Genomic DNA, 20861 nt, shown 5'->3' with positions numbered 1-20861 from the left:
CCAGGGGCAGATTCCAACACTCAGACATCATTTACAGATAGCCAGGGGCAGATTCCAACACTCAGACATCATTTACAGATAGCCAGGGGCAGATTCCAACACTCAGACATCATTTACAGATAGCCAGGGGCAGATTCCAACACTCAGACATCATTTACAGATAGCCAGGGGCAGATTCCAACACTCAGACATCATTTACAGATAGCCAGGGGCAGATTCCAACACTCAGACATCATTTACAGATAGCCAGGGGCAGATTCCAACACTCAGACATCATTTACAGATAGCCAGGGGCAGACTCCAACACTCAGACATAATTTACAGATAGCCAGGGGCAGACTCCAACACTCAGACATCATTTACAGATAGCCAGGGGCAGATTCCAACACTCAGACATCATTTACAGATAGCCAGGGGCAGATTCCAACACTCAGACATCATTTACAGATAGCCAGGGGCAGATTCCAACACTCAGACATCATTTACAGATAGCCAGGGGCAGATTCCAACACTCAGACATCATTTACAGATAGCCAGGGGCAGATTCCAACACTCAGACATCATTTACAGATAGCCAGGGGCAGATTCCAACACTCAGACATCATTTACAGATAGCCAGGGGCAGACTCCAACACTCAGACATCATTTACAGATAGCCAGGGGCAGATTCCAACACTCAGACATCATTTACAGATAGCCAGGGGCAGACTTCAACACTCAGACATCATTTACAGATAGCCAGGGGCAGACTCCAACACTCAGACATCATTTACAAATGAAACATTTGTGTTTTATATATTACGGATAGCCAGAGGCAGATTCCAACAATCAGACATCATTTACAAATGAAACATTTGTGTTTAGTGAGTCTGCCAGATCAGAGGCAGTAGGGAGGATCAAGGATGTTATCTTGATAAGTACGTGAACTGGACCATTTTCTGTCCTGCTAATCATAAATAATGTAACAAGCACTTTTGGCTGTCAGGGAAAATGTATGGAGTAAAAAGTACATTATTTTCTTTAGGAATGTAGTGAAATAAAAGTTGTCAACAATATAAATAGTAAAGTACAGATACTACTAAAGTAGTTCTTTAAAGAAATTATTCTAAAGTACTTTACACCACTGTATGCATCCATGCCGTGTGTCAGCATTGCAGGCTGGTGGGGTGATGGTGTGTTTTCAGGACACACATTGGGCCCCTTGATAAAGGTTGAACAATGTTTGAATGCCACAGGATATCTAAACATCATTGCCAATCAGGTGTATCCCTTTATGGCAGCAGTGCATCCTTCTGCAAATAGATTTCTTCAGCAGGATTATGCCCCATGCCACAAGGCTTGTCCAGGAATGTTTCCAAGAACATGACAGTGAATTCAGCTTACTGCAGTGGCCTGCAGAGTCACCAGATCTCAATCCAATTGTTCATCTGTGGGAGGAGATAGAACGAGCTGATGATGATCAGTTTTCAGCATTAGTTTGGGTGGATTATTATATAACTTTTGTTTAATGATAAACAGGCTATGAATCGACTACTTGTGTTTATTAAATTGTCTTTTAATACTAGATTCATTATTTTAGTCATTGATGATGAATGTATTTGAATAACTGTATTGAAGTTAATTGATCTGGCGGCAGGTAGCCTAGCGGTTAAGAGTGTTGGGCCAGTAACTGAAAGGTTGCTGGTTTGAATCCCTAGCCGACTAGGTGAATAATCTGTCATTGTGCCCTTGAGCAAGGCAATTAACCCTTATTTGTCCTGTAAGTCGCTCTTATCCAGAGATCTGCTAAATGACACAAATGTAATGAAAAATGTTTGTACATGAATTCATGCTGGGCAACCTCTTCTCTTGTGTATAATTAAATTAAATAAACTGAAGTGAAATACTGTATATACAATACACAACATTACTGCTTTGTTGACCCTGTCCCTCTGGCCAAGGTAATAGTAAGCAAATTTTTCCGACAATTTTTTAAAAAGAGAGGCTACCTGGATCTTTAATTTAAAGACCCTTGCTCCCTTCGTTCTCAATGTAGACTTTGATCTCAAGCCATTCTTGTGATTGTGCTATTCATTGTAATGGTTGTAGGCCTATGTAGCAAAATTGTATCTGTGATCGTATGCTCTCATGTTTTTGATGTTATTTTTATCTAAGAATTAACCAATGATATCAGGGCACACCCGGCCATGATTACAGACACCTGTGTGTGTCCTTTGACACTATATAAACTAGTGACGCACAGTGTTTCTCATTATACCCTGATGAAGACATTGGATATTAGGTTATTAAATTATTGCGTTTGAGCTTTTAAAGTGTGCGTCTCTCCTTTCCTTTTTCAAGTGTTCTACTCCGCTAGCCAGCACCTCCACTAAACAGGTGTTCTACTCCGCTAGCCAGCACCTCCACTAAACAGGTGTTCTACTCCGCTAGCCAGCACCTCCACTAAACAGGAGTGCGCTTCTTTCGCCTCCAGGTCTCTGTAAGTCAGGATATAATATGTCTCTGTTTGTAAGTCATGGATATAATATGTCTCTCTGTTTGTAAGTCATGGATATAATATGTCTCTCTGTTTGTAAGTCAGGATATAATATGTCTCTGTAAGTCATGGATATAATATGTCTCTGTTTGTAAGTCATGGATATAATATGTCTCTCTCTGTAAGTCATGGATATAATATGTCTCTCTCTGTAAGTCATGGATATAATATGTCTCTCTCTGTAAGTCATGGATATAATATGTCTCTCTCTGTAAGTCATGGATATAATATGTCTCTCTGTAAGTCATGGATATAATATGTCTCTCTGTAAGTCATAGATATAATATGTCTCTCTGTAAGTCATGGATATAATATGTCTCTCTGTAAGTCATAGATATAATATGTCTCTCTGTAAGTCATAGATATAATATGTCTCTCTGTAAGTCATGGATATAATATGTCTCTCTCTGTAAGTCATGGATATAATATGTCTCTCTGTAAGTCATGGATATAATATGTCTCTCTCTGTAAGTCATGGATATAATATGTCTCTCTGTAAGTCATGGATATAATATGTCTCTGTAAAAACAATTCTTCTCTATCACCTCCTCTCTTAAGTGTCTGTCCAACTTCTAACCCTGGAACCTCAGTTGACACATATCATGTCTGACCACATTAAAGTTTCTGGATACAGGGGATTTCTAGTCACCAGTTCTAATGTTGCTCTTGTGCTCTGTAATACGAACTTTCAATTCTCTTTTAAACTTTCCAACATCATAATAGCCACATGGGCACATCAGGAAATATACCACAAGTGTTGTTTAACAGGAAATTCTACCCGACAACCCGACTCAGGTTTCTAGTATGTTTATCTGCTCCTACCAGACTGTCCCTCAGGTTTCTAGCATGTTTATCTGCTCCTACCAGACTGTCCCTCAGGTTTCTAGCATGTTTATCTGCTCCTACCAGACTGTCCCTCAGGTTACTAACATGTTTATCTGCTCCTACCAGACTGTCCCTCAGGTTTCTAGCATGTTTATCTGCTCCTACCAGACTGTCCCTCAGGTTACTAACATGTTTATCTGCTCCTACCAGACTGTCCCTCAGGTTACTAACATGTTTATCTGCTCCTACCAGACTGTCCCTCAGGTTTCTAGCATGTTTATCTGCTCCTACCAGACTGTTCCTCAGGTTTCTAACATGTTTATCTGCTCCTACCAGACTGTCCCTCACGTTTCTAGTATGTTTATCTGCTCCTACCAGACTGTCCCTCAGGTTTCTAGTATGTTTATCTGCTCCTACCAGACTGTCCCTCAGGTTTCTAGTATGTTTATCTGCTCCTACCAGACTGTCCCTCAGGTTTCTAGTATGTTTATCTGCTCCTACCAGACTGTCCCTCAGGTTTCTACTATGTTTATCTGCTCCTACCAGACTGTCCCTCAGGTTACTAACATGTTTATCTGCTCCTACCAGACTGTCCCTCAGGTTACTAACATGTTTATCTGCTCCTACCAGACTGTCCCTCAGGTTTCTAGTATGTTTATCTGCTCCTACCAGACTGTCCCTCAGGTTTCTAACATGTTTATCTGCTCCTACCAGACTGTTCCTCAGGTTTCTAACATGTTTATCTGCTCCTACCAGACTGTCCCTCAGGTTTCTACTATGTTTATCTGCTCCTACCAGACTGTCCTTCAGGTTTCTAGTATGTTTATCTGCTCCTACCAGACTGTCCCTCAGGTTTCTAACATGTTTATCTGCTCCTACCAGACTGTCCCTCAGGTTTCTAGTATGTTTATCTGCTCCTACCAGACTGTCCCTCAGGTTTCTAGTATGTTTATCTGCTCCTACCAGGCTGTCCCTCAGGTTTATAGTATGTTTATCTGCTCCTACCAGACTGTCCCTCAGGTTTCTAGTATGTTTATCTGCTCCTACCAGACTGTCCCTCAGGTTTCTAGTATGTTTATCTGCTCCTACCAGGCTGTCCCTCAGGTTTCTAGTATGTTTAAAAGAGAATCGAGAGATATTCTGAAAAGCCCGGCCCACAGAGGGATACCAGCCCTAAATTGAAGTCAGAGATCAACTCCTCCCCTGTTCATTCCACACCCCTCTTCCATTGTTACTGTGTGTATAAACACATTTTGAACAATGGCTTCCTAAAATGCTGTGGTGCTGACTAACACAATAGGAAAGGTTGTGGTAGATGTGGGCCATCACAGCTGAAGTCACAGCTCTTTCACTCTAAACATTCATATCAATGACTCACCTTGAAATGGACCATCAATACCAGAGTTCTACAAGACTATTTACATAATCAACTGGACATTTTAACATGCTGACCCTCATTATAGTCCTGGGAATATATTGTTTATCTGGCTACTGTTTAAAATGTTAACTTTTTAGCATTTATGGCATAAATCCATTGCAAGTCAATGGTATGTATACAGTCGCAGTGAAAGTCTACACACCACTTTAAATGTTGTTTAAATCTTAATAGCGATTAAATATTGTTGTGTAAGAAACTTGTAGAACAGTTTTCCTTATAAAGATATCCAGTAGTTTTGATGACATATATTTCCCAATGAAACAGTTCTACAGCAACTTGACATGTGTGTTGTGGCTTGTAACTAGCTAGCTAGCGATTTAAGAGATGGTTTGAATCCTAATCAACCCATCCAATGTGAGTACATGTTTACTTAAGTACAGTAGATGAATAAAGGTTCAGTACTGTAGCTGGTGACAAAGCTGCGTATATTGAAAAAGCTTGTTAGTGCATAAGGTCAAATGCATCTTTGTGATGCTCATTTCAGATATTTTTCAGCTTCAGACAAACACTAAATATTTCAGTTAAAACATAGTTTAGTTGTATTTAATGATAGAGAAGAGTTTGACCAGCACAGATTCATGTCCAATCTTTGAGGACACGTGTCTACATTGTCAGAGAGGTCACATGTCAAACTGTTCAATATAATAGACAGTGGAAAACTGCCCGGCCCCTTGGTTGTTGCTAAGTATGCATTCTTCTTCTATGGTGTTTATTGGTGGTGTTCAGACCAAAGTTAAAGGTGCATCACCACCACCTTCTGGGCTGGAGTGTGATAGAGACATGTGGTTCTGTCCTGGTGACATCACAGGGTCAGAGAGAACTCCTGACTGTAGTCATACCAAAACACTCCCGGCACTCAGCCCATAAGAACCATTCATACTGTCAGATCTAATATGAAGAACTGACTACAACCATAAGAACCATTCATACTGTCAGATATAATATGAAGAACTGACTACAACCATAAGAACCATTCATACTGTCAGATCTAATATGAAGAACTGAATACAACCATAAGAACCATTCATACTGTCAGATCTAATATGAAGAACTGAATACAACCATAAGAACCATTCATACTGTCAGATCTAATATGAAAGAACTGAATACAACCATAAGAACCATTCATACTGTCAGATCTAATATGAAGAACTGAATACAACCATAAGAACCATTCATACTGTCAGATCTAATATGAAGAACTGAATACAACCATAAGAACCATTCATACTGTCAGATCTAATATGAAGAACTGAATACTAAAGAGAAGAGGTTGACCAGTACATATTCATGTAACTTTATTTTTCATTGGCAGATCAATTAAGTCGGCTTCAATGCAGTTATCCAAACACATTCTTCATCATCAATTACTAAAATAATGAATCTTGTTTTAGAAAACAATTTAATAAACACGTACTCGTTCCATAACTTGTGTATCATTAAAGAAGTAGTCGTTTAGTAGCAAAACATAATTCCCCCCAAACTAATGGTGAAAACTGATCACACCATCTCTATCTGATACATGTATCTACTAGCTCATTCCCACAGAACACTGATCACACCATCTCTATCTGATACATGTTGTATCTACTAACTCATTCCCACAAAGAACTGCCAATCAGTCAATCAGCAGACAGCACTCTGACTGATGTGGAGCTACTCCATCATTCTATCAGCAGACAGCACTCTGACTGATGTGGAGCTACTCCATCATTCTATCAGCAGACAGCACTCTGACTGATGTGGAGCTACTCCATCATTCTATCAGCAGACAGCACTCTGACTGATGTGGAGCTACTCCATCATTCTATCAGCAGACAGCACTCTGACTGATGTTGAGCTACTTTTCCCTGGTACTTTTCTTGTGTAGCCTCATTTCTCCAGTAAAATGCAAGAGTCACTTCAAGCAACACATTGGATTAGGAAATGTAGCTGGCTACATTCTTTCTATGATAAACACTAGAAATGTGATTGCCGTGCATTGTTTTAGCAACAACAAAAAAAGACCTTGCTTTTTCATTGTAAACTCATTTACTTGTGTGACTGCGATCCAATTAGTGTTGCAGTTCTGTTGTTATCTGATGAAAATTAAGCTATTATCTGCTGAATGTATTTTCTGTGAAGGAAAACTAGTAGAAATTAAAACACTTGACTTTCAATATAAAATATTTTTTTCCTCTTTGAAAAGCATTGAAGAGAACTGTAATTATCAGTGTTCTGGCTGAATTAATTGGAATGGAATAAAACACATGCTGACAATATTGGTATCAAACCATGCAGGTTTCAGTACTATGAAATAACACCTACCTTCTCATTAAAACAGTTCCTTATTAAACAGGTCTACTGCAACGTTTCATGCACAGTGGGAAGTTGGAATGAATAACACAGGCGTTGTTGTGCAGTTTCTCAGGGATGTGTGATGTCACAATTACAGAATTCAACCTAGCAATAGACTGGGTCATAACTTATGAAGATATTATGGAGGTCACTTATAAATACAACCTGCTCTTACAACGATTAACAGATTTCCCAATCTTCCCCTTCATCTTGAATGTTGACATTCTGCTCCAGTGTTTGACTGCAGTCTTCCAGCTTCACTGATGCCATTTCTGGATCCTGCAGTGCAAACTGGGCTCCACTGTCACAATCAGGACCCAGTGACTGTAGGTTTGCACTGTGGAAGGAGAGAGGCAGGCTGGGTTTGTCCTCACTGTTGATGCCATCTCGTAAAATATTACATTTGACCTCAGCACTGACATAGTTTTTCAGCAGCTTTGAGACCAGATACAGTACTGCAGTTTTATTGATCTACTGAATGTCTTTGTTTAGTTCATGGAATTCAAAATAATATATATTCATATATATCTACTCAACATGTCACTACACCTCTACACATCACCATGGTGACAAGCCCATTAGCTAGGCACCAGTAATTTCTACAATATATACAAATAGATGTTTATCAGTATAAAGTGCTTTCTTATTAAATACGTGTTTTATAAAGGTACCAAAGTCCAGAAACAGTATTACCCCTGCAATTCAAGAATGACCCACTTACTATTGGAGAATGGAACCAGAGGAAGCTTGTGTTACCTTTCTCACACCACTACAGTATTCATTTCAACAGACCTTTTCCACACCCCTTTGTTAGAGCTCAATATATACCCAAGACTATACTGAGGGTCAGACTGTTGTAATGTCCAGTTGATTATGTAAATAGTCTTGTAGAACTCCGGTATTGATGGTCCATTTGAGGGTGAGTCATTGATATGAATGTTTAGAGTGAAAGAGCTGTGACCTCACCTGTGATGGCCCATGTCTACCACAACCTTTCCTATTCTGTTAGTAAGCACCACAGCATTTTAGGAAGCCATTGTTCAAAATGTGTTCATACACACAGTAACAATAGGAGGAGGGGGTGTGGCTTCCATAGGGGCGGACCAGACTTCTATTTAGGACTGGGATCATATCCAGAGTTGACAGTCAGGACAAACCCAGCCTGCCTCTCTCCTTCCACACTCCAAACCTACAGTCACTGGGTCCTGATTGTGACAGGGGAGATTCGTTTGCACTGCAGGATCTAGAGGTTGACTCTACATTTTGCAAAAAAATAAATTGCAATGTGATGGAAACGACAGACATTTTCTAAAGATTCACAAATGTTTTATCAGTTCGAACAGCGGCAGGGAAACATTGAAGAACCACAGTGCAACGCTGTGAAGGTGTAAGAAAGGCACTGCTAAGATCAGAGATTCATCTCCTGAGTACATACTGTACCTAGTCCCCTGAATACAAACCAAGTAATCTGACATACTGGACTTCAAGTTGTAAAATATATATATTTTGAAGAAACCAAGGTGGACATTTGTAATTTGATTGAACTATCCCTTTAGAGTTCCTTTGGAGTTCCATTTAGTTAGAGATGCATTTTTTCTAAGCCTGTGCTATAAATAAACATTCTATATTCCTAGGTCTAGTACAATGGAAAACATATTTTTTTGGTCACTAGCATTCCACGAAAATACAATGCAGTATTTTTTTCATTGTACTACAATCCTACATTTTTGTATTTGCTGTTCTTCACATTGGAGTGCTGCTGCAGGCTCTTTGCATCTCTTGACCATGTCGGGTGGGCCGGGCACAACGCACAACGCGCGCTCTCCACTTCCCTCCAGTAGTTATTTAGCAAGCCTGACCTCACTCGCGACAGACAAAAGCAAAAATTCTTGCAGAAATGTAGCAGCCTATTCACCTAATCATTAGGGATCTGACATGCTGTATTACATGGAAACTGTAGGCTACTAACAACAGCAGCTACATAGTATAGTTTACTATGGACCTGTACCTCTGGCCAGGGTCAACAAAGCAGTAATGTTGTGTATTGTATATACAGTATTTCACTTCAAACAGTTTATTTCATTTAAATTATACACAAGAGAAGAGGTTGCCCAGCATAAACTCATGTAAAAACATTTTTCGTTACATTCTTGTCATTTAGCAGATGCTCTTATCCAGAGAGACTTACAGGACAAATAAAAGGGTTAATTGCCTTGCTCAAGGGCACAATGCCAGATTTTGGTCCAGAGCCAATTAGGTGAACAGCGACCTTTCAATTACTGGCCCTACACTCTTAACTGCTCGGCTACCTGCCGCCAGATCAATTAACTTCAATACATTTATACTAATACATTCATCAACAATGACTAAAATAATGAATCTAGTATTAAAATACAATTTAATAAACACAAGTAGTCGATTCATAGCCTGTTTATCATTAAACAAAAGTTGTTTAGTAATATAAAATAATCCACCCAAACTAATGCTGAAAACTGATCATCACACCATCTTTATCTGATATACACTGAGTGCACAAAACATTAGAAACACCTTCCTAATAGAGTTGCACCCCCCTTTGTCCTCAGAACAACCTGAATTCGTCAGACATGGACTGTCCAAGGTGTTGAGAGCGTTCCACAGGGACGCTGGTCCATGTTGACTCCAATGCTTCCTACAATTGTGTCAAGTTGGCTGGGAGTGGATCTACTCCGAATAGCTCGTTCCATCTCCTCCCACAGATGGACAATTGGATTGAGATCTGATGACTTGGCAGGCCACTGCAGTAAGCTGAATTCACTGTAATGTTCTTGGAACCATTCGTGGACAAGCCTTGTGGAATGGGGCATAATCCTGCTGAAAAAAAAACCTTTGCGGATGGATACACTGCTGCCATGAAGGGATGCACCTGATCAGCAATGATGTTAAGACATCCTGTTGTATTCAAGCATTGCTCAACTTTTATCAAGGGGCCCAATGTGTTCCCTGAAAACACACCCCACCCAATCACACCACCAGCCTGCAATGCTGATATACAGCATGGATGCAGGCAGTGGTGTAAAGTACTTAAGTAAAAATTATTTAAACTACTTTAGTCGTTTTTGCGGGGTTCTGTACTTTACTATTTATATTGTTGACAACTTTTACTTTTATTTCACTAAATTACTAAAGAAAATGTACTTTTTGCTCCATACATTTTCCCTGACACACAAAAGTACTCGTTACATTCTTTATGATTAGCAGGATAGAAAATGGTCCAATTCCCACACTTATCAAGATAACATCCCTGGTCCTCCCTACTGCCTCTGATCTGGCAGACTCACTAAACACAAATGCTTCGTTTGTAAATTATGTCTGAGTGTTGGAATCTGCCCCTGGCTATCCGTAATATATAAAAAAACAAGACAATTGTGCCATCTGGTTTGCTTAATTTTAAGAAATTTGAAATTATTCATATTTTTACTTTTGATACTTAAGTATATTTACAACCAAATACTTTTACTCAAGTAGTATTTTAGTGGGTGACTTTCACTTGAGTCATTTTCTATTAAGGTATGATTACTTTTACTCAAGTATGACAGTTAGGTACTTTTCCCACCACTGGATGCATGTACTTGTGGTTTCCTAAATACCTAAGCCCTCCTATCAGCGTGAAACAGCAGGAACCGGGATTCATCAGACCAGGCAACAGTTTTCCAATTTTTGTGCCCTTAATGTTTTGTTTTACAATAGATTTGATCCAATTCAATGTTGCCAATTATTTAATGACATGAGAATTATGTGGAGTGACTAATCTTAGCTGGTCTGAGAGAACTGATGAGGCTTCTCTCCTTTATGTATACATTGGTGTTTTTTAAAATGGCACAATCTGTAGAATCTCTTCTCACAGTCAGTGCAGTGATAAGGCTTCTCTCAAGTGTGTATCAGTTGGTGTGTCTTTACATTGCTCAATCGGGAGAAACTTGCCACATTAAGAGCAGGAGTAAGGCTTCTCTCCTGTGTGTGTTCTCTGATGAACTGTTAGCACAGTTGATGTTGTGAAGCATTTTACACAATCAGAGCAGGATTAAGGCTTCACTCCTGTATGTATACGTTCATGTCTTTTTAAGTTGTCCAGTTTAGAGAAACTCTTTACACAGTCAGAGCAGGAGTAAGGCTTCACTCCTGTATGTACACGTTCATGTCTTTTTAAGTTGTCCAGTTGAGAGAAACTCTTTCCACAGTCAGAGCAGGAGTACGGCTTCATTCCTGTATGTATACGTTCATGTGTTTTTAAGTGACCCAGTTGAGAGAAACTTTTTCCGCAGTCAGAGCAGGAGTAAGGCTTCAGTCCTGTGTGTATACGTTCATGTGTTTTTAAGTCCCCCAGTTGAGAGAACCTCTTTCCACAGTCAGAGCAGGAGTAAGGCTTCTCTCCTGTGTGTGTTCTCTGATGAACTTTTTGCTCAGTTGATGTTTTGAAGCATTTTTCACAGTCAGAGCAGGAGTAAGGCTTCTCTCCTGTATGTACACGTTCATGTGTTTTTAAGTCGCCCAGTTGAGAGAAACTCTTTCCACAGTCAGAGCAGGAGTAAGGCTTTTCTCCTGTGTGATTTCTCTGATGAACTTTTAGAGCAGTTGATCTTTTGAAGCATTTTTCACAGTCAGAGCATGAGTAAGGCTTCTCTCCTGTATGTATACGTTCATGTGTTTTTAAGTCGCCCAGTTGAGAGAAACTCTTTCCACAGTCAGAGCAGGAGTAAGGCTTCTCTCCTGTGTGTATACGTTTGTGTCTTTTTAAGGTGCCCATTTGAGAGAAACTCGCCCCACAGTCAGAGCAGGAGTAAGGCTTCTCTCCTCTGTGCACTCTCTGATGAACTGTCAGAGCCTTTGATGTTGTGAAATTCTTCCCACAGTCAGTACAGGAATACAGATTCTCTCCTGTGTGTATTTTTACATGTAACTTTAGCTTTGATAGAATTGAAAAATTCTCCTCACAATGTGGGCAGTGGTGAGACCTCTTAGCTCTGTGATCTTCCTGCTGTTGCTCTCTGGATGTAGAGAATGTCTCAACATGGTCTCCTGTGTGAACAACATCAGAAGAACCAGTCAGTTGTGTGATATACACTACAGGTCAAAAGTTTTAGAACACCTACTCATTCAAGGGTTTTTCTTTATTTTTACTATTTTCTACATTGTAGAATAATAGTGAAGACAACAAAACTATGAAATAACACACATGGAATCATGTAGTAACCAAAAAAGTGTTAAAGAAATCTAAATATATTATATTTGAGATTCTTCAAATAGCCACCCTTTGCCTTGATCACAGCATTGCACAATCTTGGCATTCTCTTACCATGAGAAAGAGATATCCCAATCTTATCGTCTTCATCTTTAATGTTAACATTCAGCTCCAGTGTTTGACTGCAGTCTTCCAGCTTCACTGATGCCATCTCTGGATCCTGCAGTGCATACTGGGCTCCACTGTCACAATCAGGACCCAGTGAATGTAGGTTTGGACTCACTGTGGAAGGAGAAAGGCAGGCTGAGTCTGTCCTCACTGTTGATGTTACCCTCCTCAGACTTAATCTGAGTCGGCCTGAAGTAATAAAGAGAAACGGACACAAAAGTTAGTATTGACAGTTCTGGCACTTTCGTTATTCTCAAAAAATACTTATTGTTAAATTATCTATTTCAGTGCTTGACTTAGACTGAAATAGGTGCCAGGACTCATTTCTCATACTCATAGGTGCAGGAGCTCCAAAATACTGTTAATATTCTGTTTAAGCTAAGCACTGATCTCATTTCAATAGATAAGCATTTAGAACAAAACATGAATTCCTTAAAATTAGACAAAGTACCTGCTTTAAATTAGTCTACACAACGTAAGTGCACTTAACCTCTAGTAGATTTCCCCAAATTCATATAAATGACTCAAAAAACCATTTAGTACAATGTTGCAGTATGTTTTAGGCAGCACTATGTACTACTTTCCTGAATAACCTTGTCTTTGCTGTATTTCACATCAAAAACCAATTGTATTTCCGTTCACACCATAGTAACATTTATAGATAAAGATAGAAACAACTGAATGTGTCTGAATATTACTACACATGTAGAAACAGATAATCATTACATTCAGCTTCAAAACTGTAGTGCAACCGTGAAATTGTCTCTCTGCACCAGCACTGAAGTCTGTTGACGCAGACAGAGTGGGCGACAGCATTTTACCAGCTTGTGAATTTTACACAAAACCAATAACATGCTAAACAAACTCAGAAATCTTAAATAAATTGATTCTTTATTAAATTACCTTGAGGAAATTATGTACATCCATTCAGACAAACCCAAAGTATCTAACGTTAGCTATGTGACTTGTAAAATTGTTTATCACATTCTTCACTCAGTTTGACACAACACAACACATCAAACCTTTACCAAACGTGATAATACCTTAACAGATGTTACCTAGCATGGTATGACATGTTCTTTTGATATTAGAACGTTTAAACGTGCTACTACATACCTGTAGTATTACATAGAAACCGACACAAAAGGTAATCTTCTTAACATAACAGTTCTGGCGTTTCTTTATTCTGAAGAATGGTGTGTGCCTGTCTGGAACTTCCTGTTCCCCCACTACCACAGTGCAGCCACAGATAGAACAATGAGACAGATGTTTCACCGGATGTATAAATGTGAGGCATCCACTTAGCGTTTCCACTGAGAGGAAGCCCACTGGTCGGCAGTGGGAGAAGATGGAACGAGATGGATTTTGACCGACATTCTGCAAATGTTGTAATCTATGAAACATCTGATCTTAATACAGTTTTCTGTTCCCAAAACTAAAATCTGTTATGAACAGAGTGGACTAAGTTTTGTAGACTTTACCCTTTGCAAAAGTTTTAAATAATCACGTTATTTAGAAGGAACGCTGAGGCGAATTGAGTTATTGCACACGAGTTCTTCACAGAGGCGTTCCCTAACAGAAATATGCAGATGTGCGCTAGAAGGTGCCAAAACGATCTCGCTAGCTCGTGCTTGGCTCTGCCCACTATGACTCATCTTTTCCCATTGGAAACGACCGGCTGTGGTCTATCTTGGTTTGTTGGATACTTGGGATGGCCCTACCCTGTTATATGAGAAGGGCGGTGCTTAATTTCAGCTGGATCCTCCAGCACCTCTGTTTTTTTGTCTTTCGTTCCGGAACCCATTTACCAGAATCAGGTAGCCTACCTCTTGTAGCATGAAAAATCATTTCCACTGTTAGCAAAGTAAACATCCTAATTAAAGGAGAGTAATTACATTTGGACAAGCTGTGGTACACGTCGTACCAGACATGTTCAAAGGGTGATATGTCTGGTGAGTATGCAGGCCATGGAAGAATTGGGACATTTTCTGCATTTTCAATTGTGTACAGATCCTTGCGACATGGGACTGTGTATTGTCATGCTGAAACATGAGGTGATGGCGGCGGATGAATGGCAGGACACTGGCCCTCAGAATCTTATCATGGTTTCTCTGTGCATTCAAATTGCCATTGTTAAATGCAATTGTGAGCAATCACGTGGCAGGCATTGATAAGGGGAGAGAGCCATGGATTAGTGATGAAGGGGGTCGAGGTCAGGTCACGTTAAGGGAGAAAGACACGTTTATGGCTGTATCACTTAGTTTCCTGCCTAGCAGTTAAGATACAATGTTTGTTCAGATGTGTAAGAGGAGACTCAGCCTAGGAGAAAGGGTTAAATATGGAAGGTGAACCTTCTCCACAGTATGAGTTCCTAAGCACTCTGGGGGCCTCCCAGGTGGCGCAGTGGTCTGCTCCAGAGTGCTTAGGAACTCATACTGGGGAGAAGGTTCACCTTCCAACAGGACAACGACCTATTAAGCACACAGCCAAGACAATGCATGAGTGGCCCCTGGGACAAGTCTCTGAATGTTCTTGAGTGGCCCAGCCAGAGCCCAGACTTGAACCTGATTGAACATCTCTGGAGAGACCAGAAAATAGCTGTGCGGCGACAATCCTCATCTAACCTGACAGAGCTTGAAAGGATCTGCAGAGAATGGGAGAAACTCCTCAAATACAGGTGTGCCAAGCTTGTAGTGTCATACCCAAGAACACTCAAGGCTGTAATCACTGCCAAATCGTGCTTCAACAAAGTACTAAGTAAAGGGTCTGAATACTTATGTAAATGTAATATAACATTTTTTACTCTTATTCTGAAGCCTGATAAATCCCCAACAAACTGTGAAAGTTAGACCGATTTCTCTTCTGAACTACGACTCAAGAATTAGTGCTAAAGCCTTGGCCAGGAGATTGGATAGACTGCTCCCATATCTAATACACCAAGACCAAAATGACTACATGAAAAACCATCAAGGTTTTCACAATGTGAGGAGAGTACTAAACATAATGTGTGTTATGGGAGAGGTCACATGACATCATTATATTGGAAAATGGTAGCTACTCATGAAGACAACACTGATAGTAAGAGACTTCAGTGGATAAAAGATATGCAGGAAGATACACTGCTCAAAAAAATAAAGGGAACACTTAAACAACACAATGTAACTCCAAGTCAATCACACTTCTGTGAAATCAAACTGTCCACTTAGGAAGCAACACTGATTGACAATAAATTTCACATGCTGTTGTGCAAATGGATAGACAAAAGGTGGAAATTATAGGCAATTAGCAAGACACCCCCCAAAACAGGAGTGATTCTGCAGGTGGTGACCACAGACCACTTCTCAGTTCCTATGCTTCCTGGCTGATGTTTTGGTCACTTTTTTTTGTATTTATTTTTTGTATTTTTTATTTTAGCCCCTTTTCTCCCCAATTTTCGTGGTATCCAATCGCTAGTAATTACTATCTTGCCTCATCGCTACAACTCCCGTACGGGCTCGGGAGAGACGAAGGTCGAAAGCCATGCGTCCTCCGAAGCACAGCCCAACCTAGCCGCACTGCTTCTTAACACAGCGCGCCTCCAACCCGGAAGCCAGCCGCACCAATGTGTCGGAGGAAACACCGTGTACCTGTCCCCCTTGGTTAGCGCGCACTGCGCCCGGCCCGCCACAGGAGTCGCTGGAGCGCGATGAGACAAGGATATCCCTACCGGCCAAACCCACCCTAACCCGGACGACGCTAGCCCAATTGTGCGTCGCCCCACGGACCTCCCGGTCGCGGCCGGCTGCGACAGAGCCTCTGGTGGCGCAGTTAGCACTGCGATGCAGTGCCCTAGACCACTGCGCCACCCGGGAGGCCCTGTTTTGGTCACTTTTGAATGCTGGCGGTGCTCTCACTCTAGTGGTAGCATGAGACGGAGTCTACTACCCACACAAGTGGCTCGGGTAGTGCAGTTCATCCAGGATGGCACATCAATGCGAACTGTGGCAAAAAGGTTTGCTGTGTCTGTCAGCGTAGTGTCCAGAGCATGCAGGCGCTACCAGGAGACAGGCCAGTACATCAGGAGACGTGGAGGAGGCCGTAGGAGGGCAACAACCCAGCAGCAGGACCGCTATCTCCGCCTTTGTGGAAGGAGGTGCACTGCCAGCGCCCTGCAAAATGACCTCCAGCAGGCCACAAATGTGCATGTGTCTGCTCAAACGGTCAGAAACAGACTCCATGAGGGTGGTATGAGGGCCCGACGTCCACAGGTGGGGGTTGTGCTTACAGCCCAACACCGTGCAGGACGTTTGGCATTTGCCAGAGAACACCAAGATTGGCAAATTCGCCACTGGCGCCCTGTGCTCTTCACAGATGAAAGCAGGTTCACACTGAGCACATGAGCACATGTGACAGACGTGACAGAGTCTGGAGACGCCATGGAGAACGTTCTGCTGCCTGCAACATCCTCCAGCCTGACCGGTTTTTCACGATGGGTCCGTCATGGTGTGGGGTGGCATTTCTTTGTGGGGCCGCACAGCCCTCCATGTGCTTGCCAGAGGTAGCCTGACTGCCATTAGGTACCGCGATGAGATCCTCAGACCCCTTGTGAGACCATATGCTGACACATGCACATTTGTGGCCTGCTGGAGGTCATTTTGCAGGGCTCTGGCAGTGCACCTCCTTGCACTAAGGCGGAGGTACCGGTCCTGCTGCTGGGTTGTTGCCCTCCTACGGCCTCCTCCACGTCTCCTGATGTACTGGCCTGTCTCCTGGTAGCGCCTGCATGCTCTGGACACTACGCTGACAGACACAGCAAACCTTTTTGCCACAGTTCGCATTGATGTGCCATCCTGGATGAACTGCACTACCTGAGCCACTTGTGTGGGTTGTAGACTCCGTCTCATGCTACCACTAGAGTGAGAGCACCGCCAGCATTCAAAAGTGACCAAAACATCAGCCAGGAAGCATAGGAACTGAGAAGTGGTCTGTGGTCACCACCTGCAGAATCACTCCTGTTTTGGGGGGTGTCTTGCTAATTGCCTATAATTTCCACCTTTTGTCTATTCCATTTGCACAACAGCATGTGAAATTTATTGTCAATCAGTGTTGCTTCCTAAGTGGACAGTTTGATTTCACAGAAGTGTGATTGACTTGGAGTTACATTGTGTTGTTTAAGTGTTCCCTTTATTTTTTTGAGCAGTGTATTTCAGCAGAGGACTGGGGTATGATATGCTCTAGAGCTCAGATACAGACAATAAACACCCGCCTGAGATTGTTGCAATACAATTGGACAATGAGAACATGTATCACCCTTGTTAAGCTCCACAAATTTGACCCCAATACCTCAGACCTGTGTGTTAAATGTAACACACATTTAGGCACCTTGTATCATTGCCTGGAGGAATGAGATACAAACGTTTTGGAGCTCAGTATTGCGCTATATCTCTGAGATGACCTTTACCCCAATACCACTAATCCCTAAACTATGCCTCCTAAATCTTTACCCAGAGAATATCTCTTTACATAGGAGAGAAAATAAAATGTTTGACCTCAGTCTATTACAAGCTAGACGTTCAATTGCTCTCCACTGGAAGTATGTCAGTTCCCCCTCACTTGGTCATTGGTTAAAATAATTAACGTCAAGCCTGGTTCTTGAAAAATGTACTTATATAGTGAAAAAGAAAGCCCCAGAGTTTCATAATATTTGGGATCTGTTTTGTGAGCTTATCAAACCAGTGATATTGTAGAAGCATTGGAACTGCAAATCTGTATATTCTCTATTATTTGTGAAGTTTGGCTATAGTCGAAATGTAATCTGCATTATCTGCGACTGCACATTATACTTTTTATTTATTTTTATTATTGGAAATGTTCTGGTTTCCTTCCCCAGATCTGTGCCTCAACATAATAATTTCATGGAGCTCTACGGACAATTCCTTCGACCTCATGGCTTGGTTTTTGCTCTGACATGCAATCAAATGTGGGACCTTATATGGATAGGTGTGAGCCTTTCTAGATCATGTCCAACAAATGTAATCAATCAAGTTGTAGAAACATCTCAAGGATGATCACTGGAAACAGGATGCACCTGAGCTCAATGTCAAGTCTCATAGCAAAGGGCCTGAAAACTTATGTAAATAAGGTATTTATGTTTTTAATAAATGTGCAAACATGTCTAAAAACCTGTGTTTGCTTTGTCATCATGGAGTAGTCTGTGCAGATTGATGAGGAACTTTTTTTATTTAATCCATTTTAAAATAAGGCTGTAACGTAACAAAATGTGGAAAAAGTCAAGGTGTCTGAATACTTTACGAATGCACTGTATGTATTCATATCAGTAGTCTGGTACTGTATGTATTCATATCAGTAGGCTGGTACTGTATGTATTCATATCAGTAGGCTGGTACTGTATGTATTCATATCAGTAGACTGGTACTGTATGTATTCATATCAGTAGGCTGGCACTGTATGTATTCATATCAGTAGACTGGTACTGTATGTATTCATATCAGTAGGCTGGTACTGTATGTATTCATATCAGTAGTCTGGTACACGATGTATTCATATCAGTAGTCTGGTACACGATGTATTCATATCAGTAGTCTGGTACTGTATGTATTCATATCAGTAGGCTGGTACCGTATGTATTCATATCAGTAGGCTGGTACTGTATGTATTCATATCAGTAGGCTGGTACTGTATGTATTCATATCAGTAGTCTGGTACCGTATGTATTCACATAAGTAGGCTGTACAATATAAAGGGGGAATAAAACTATTCTAAAAGTGGGTAAGAGTTGAAAGCTAAAAAGGGGGGGGGAAGTCGTGAAAATTATGAGCCATATCATCCTTATTTCATAGAACCCAAAAACACTGTCAGTTTGTCTACTTCACTTCTTTAGTCTACTCTCTGAACACTCCAGATAGCTCAGTTAATAAAACAAATGCTGGCAATACTGGTGTTAAACCATGCAAGTCTCAGTAGCATGAAATAACATTAACCTTTTCATTGAAACAGTTCTACTGCAACTTTTCATGCACAGTGGGAAGTTGGAATGAACACAAACTTAATTAGAAAAAAACCTGTGCTTACTAAGAGAAACCGATTTCTCTTCCTCTTCATCTTTAATGTTGACATTCAGCTCCAGTGTTTGACTGCAGTCTTCCAGCTTCACTGATGCCATCTCTGGATCCTGCAGTGCAAACTGGGCTCCACTGTCACAATCAGGACCCAGTGACTGTAGGTTTGGACTCAGTGTGGAAGGAGAGAGGCAGGCTGGGTTTGTCCTCACTGTTGATGTTACCGGCCTCAGACTTAATCTGAGTCGGCCTGAAGTAATAAAGAGAAACAGACAAATAAGTTATTGTCTTGGCAGTTCTGTCACTTTCATATTCTCTAAAAATATTTTTTTAAGTAAATTATGTAATTACAATAGATCAGGTAGCTAAGCATTGACAACAAACAACAAAACATTCACATTAAACAAAGTACATACATTAAATTACACAACACAAGTGCACGTAACCATAACATGCCATTTATAAAAAAAAGAAAACGTCTCCTTTAAGCATTACTTCAAAGTATTTTTACTTGGTTACTTTACACCACTGCCAATTGTATTTCCCGTTCACACCATAGTAACAACTATAGATAAAGATTGAAACAACTGAATGTGTCTTAATATTTGTACACATGTAGAAACTGATAATCATTACATTCAGCTTCAAAATAGTAGTGCGACCGTGAAATTGTAAAGTAAAACACATGTGTGGTTGAATGTATTCTGCCACTGTGTCTTCTTATTGTCTCGGGCCTGAGGCCTATATATCATGGTGGTTTGGCATGGCTTCTGCAGTGACTTCCCATGCACCTATACTGGTAAAAATGTATTTATATTCTGATTTCAGATTATCAATCCTTACAAAAACAGTTTTTCTATATCACCATTAGAAAGTTGTGTAAATGGCAGTTGTTTTGGAGAAAAGCATTGATTATCGTATAAGATACACATTTGCACGTGTTTTTTCTTGACTGATTACAATTTGATTGATGTGGTTCTATTGTACGTCATTTCATTAAATGCAGACAGAGTGCACCGCCATTTTACCAGCACGTGAGACTTTTTATATTTTTACACAAAGCCAATAACATCTCAAATACATTGATTATATATTAAATTACATTTGAATGATACACGTTCAAAAATAAATATCTAGCTACGTGACTTGCAAAATCGTTTCACGTTTTTCACTCCCTCGGTTTGACATAAATAACACACACAACCTTTACCAAACGTGGTAATACCTAGACGGATGTGTTACCTAGCATGTTATGACGTGGTCTTTCGACATTAGAAC

General features: G+C 40.7%; 1 protein-coding gene across 1 annotated transcript; it reads right to left on the bottom strand.

Annotated features, from left to right (window-relative positions):
- Positions 1-10871: 10871 nt before the first annotated feature.
- Positions 10872-19633, bottom strand: LOC120051556 (gastrula zinc finger protein XlCGF17.1-like). The gene is made up of 3 exons (XM_038998496.1): positions 19597-19633; positions 12472-12714; positions 10872-12194 (listed from the first exon to the last, which is right to left on the bottom strand). Exons 2-3 carry the CDS (start codon positions 12566-12568, stop codon positions 11200-11202), a joined length of 1092 nt encoding a protein of 363 aa, XP_038854424.1. The 5' UTR covers positions 12569-12714; positions 19597-19633; the 3' UTR covers positions 10872-11199.
- Between the last annotated feature and the right edge of the window lie 1228 nt (positions 19634-20861).

The sequence above is a fragment of the Salvelinus namaycush genome, chromosome 7 (assembly GCF_016432855.1).
Source record: "Salvelinus namaycush isolate Seneca chromosome 7, SaNama_1.0, whole genome shotgun sequence".
In the NCBI taxonomy this organism is placed as follows: Eukaryota; Metazoa; Chordata; class Actinopteri; order Salmoniformes; family Salmonidae; genus Salvelinus; species Salvelinus namaycush.
The sequence above is the reverse complement of the archived record's forward strand: the minus strand, read 5'-3'. Positions and strand labels throughout refer to the sequence as shown.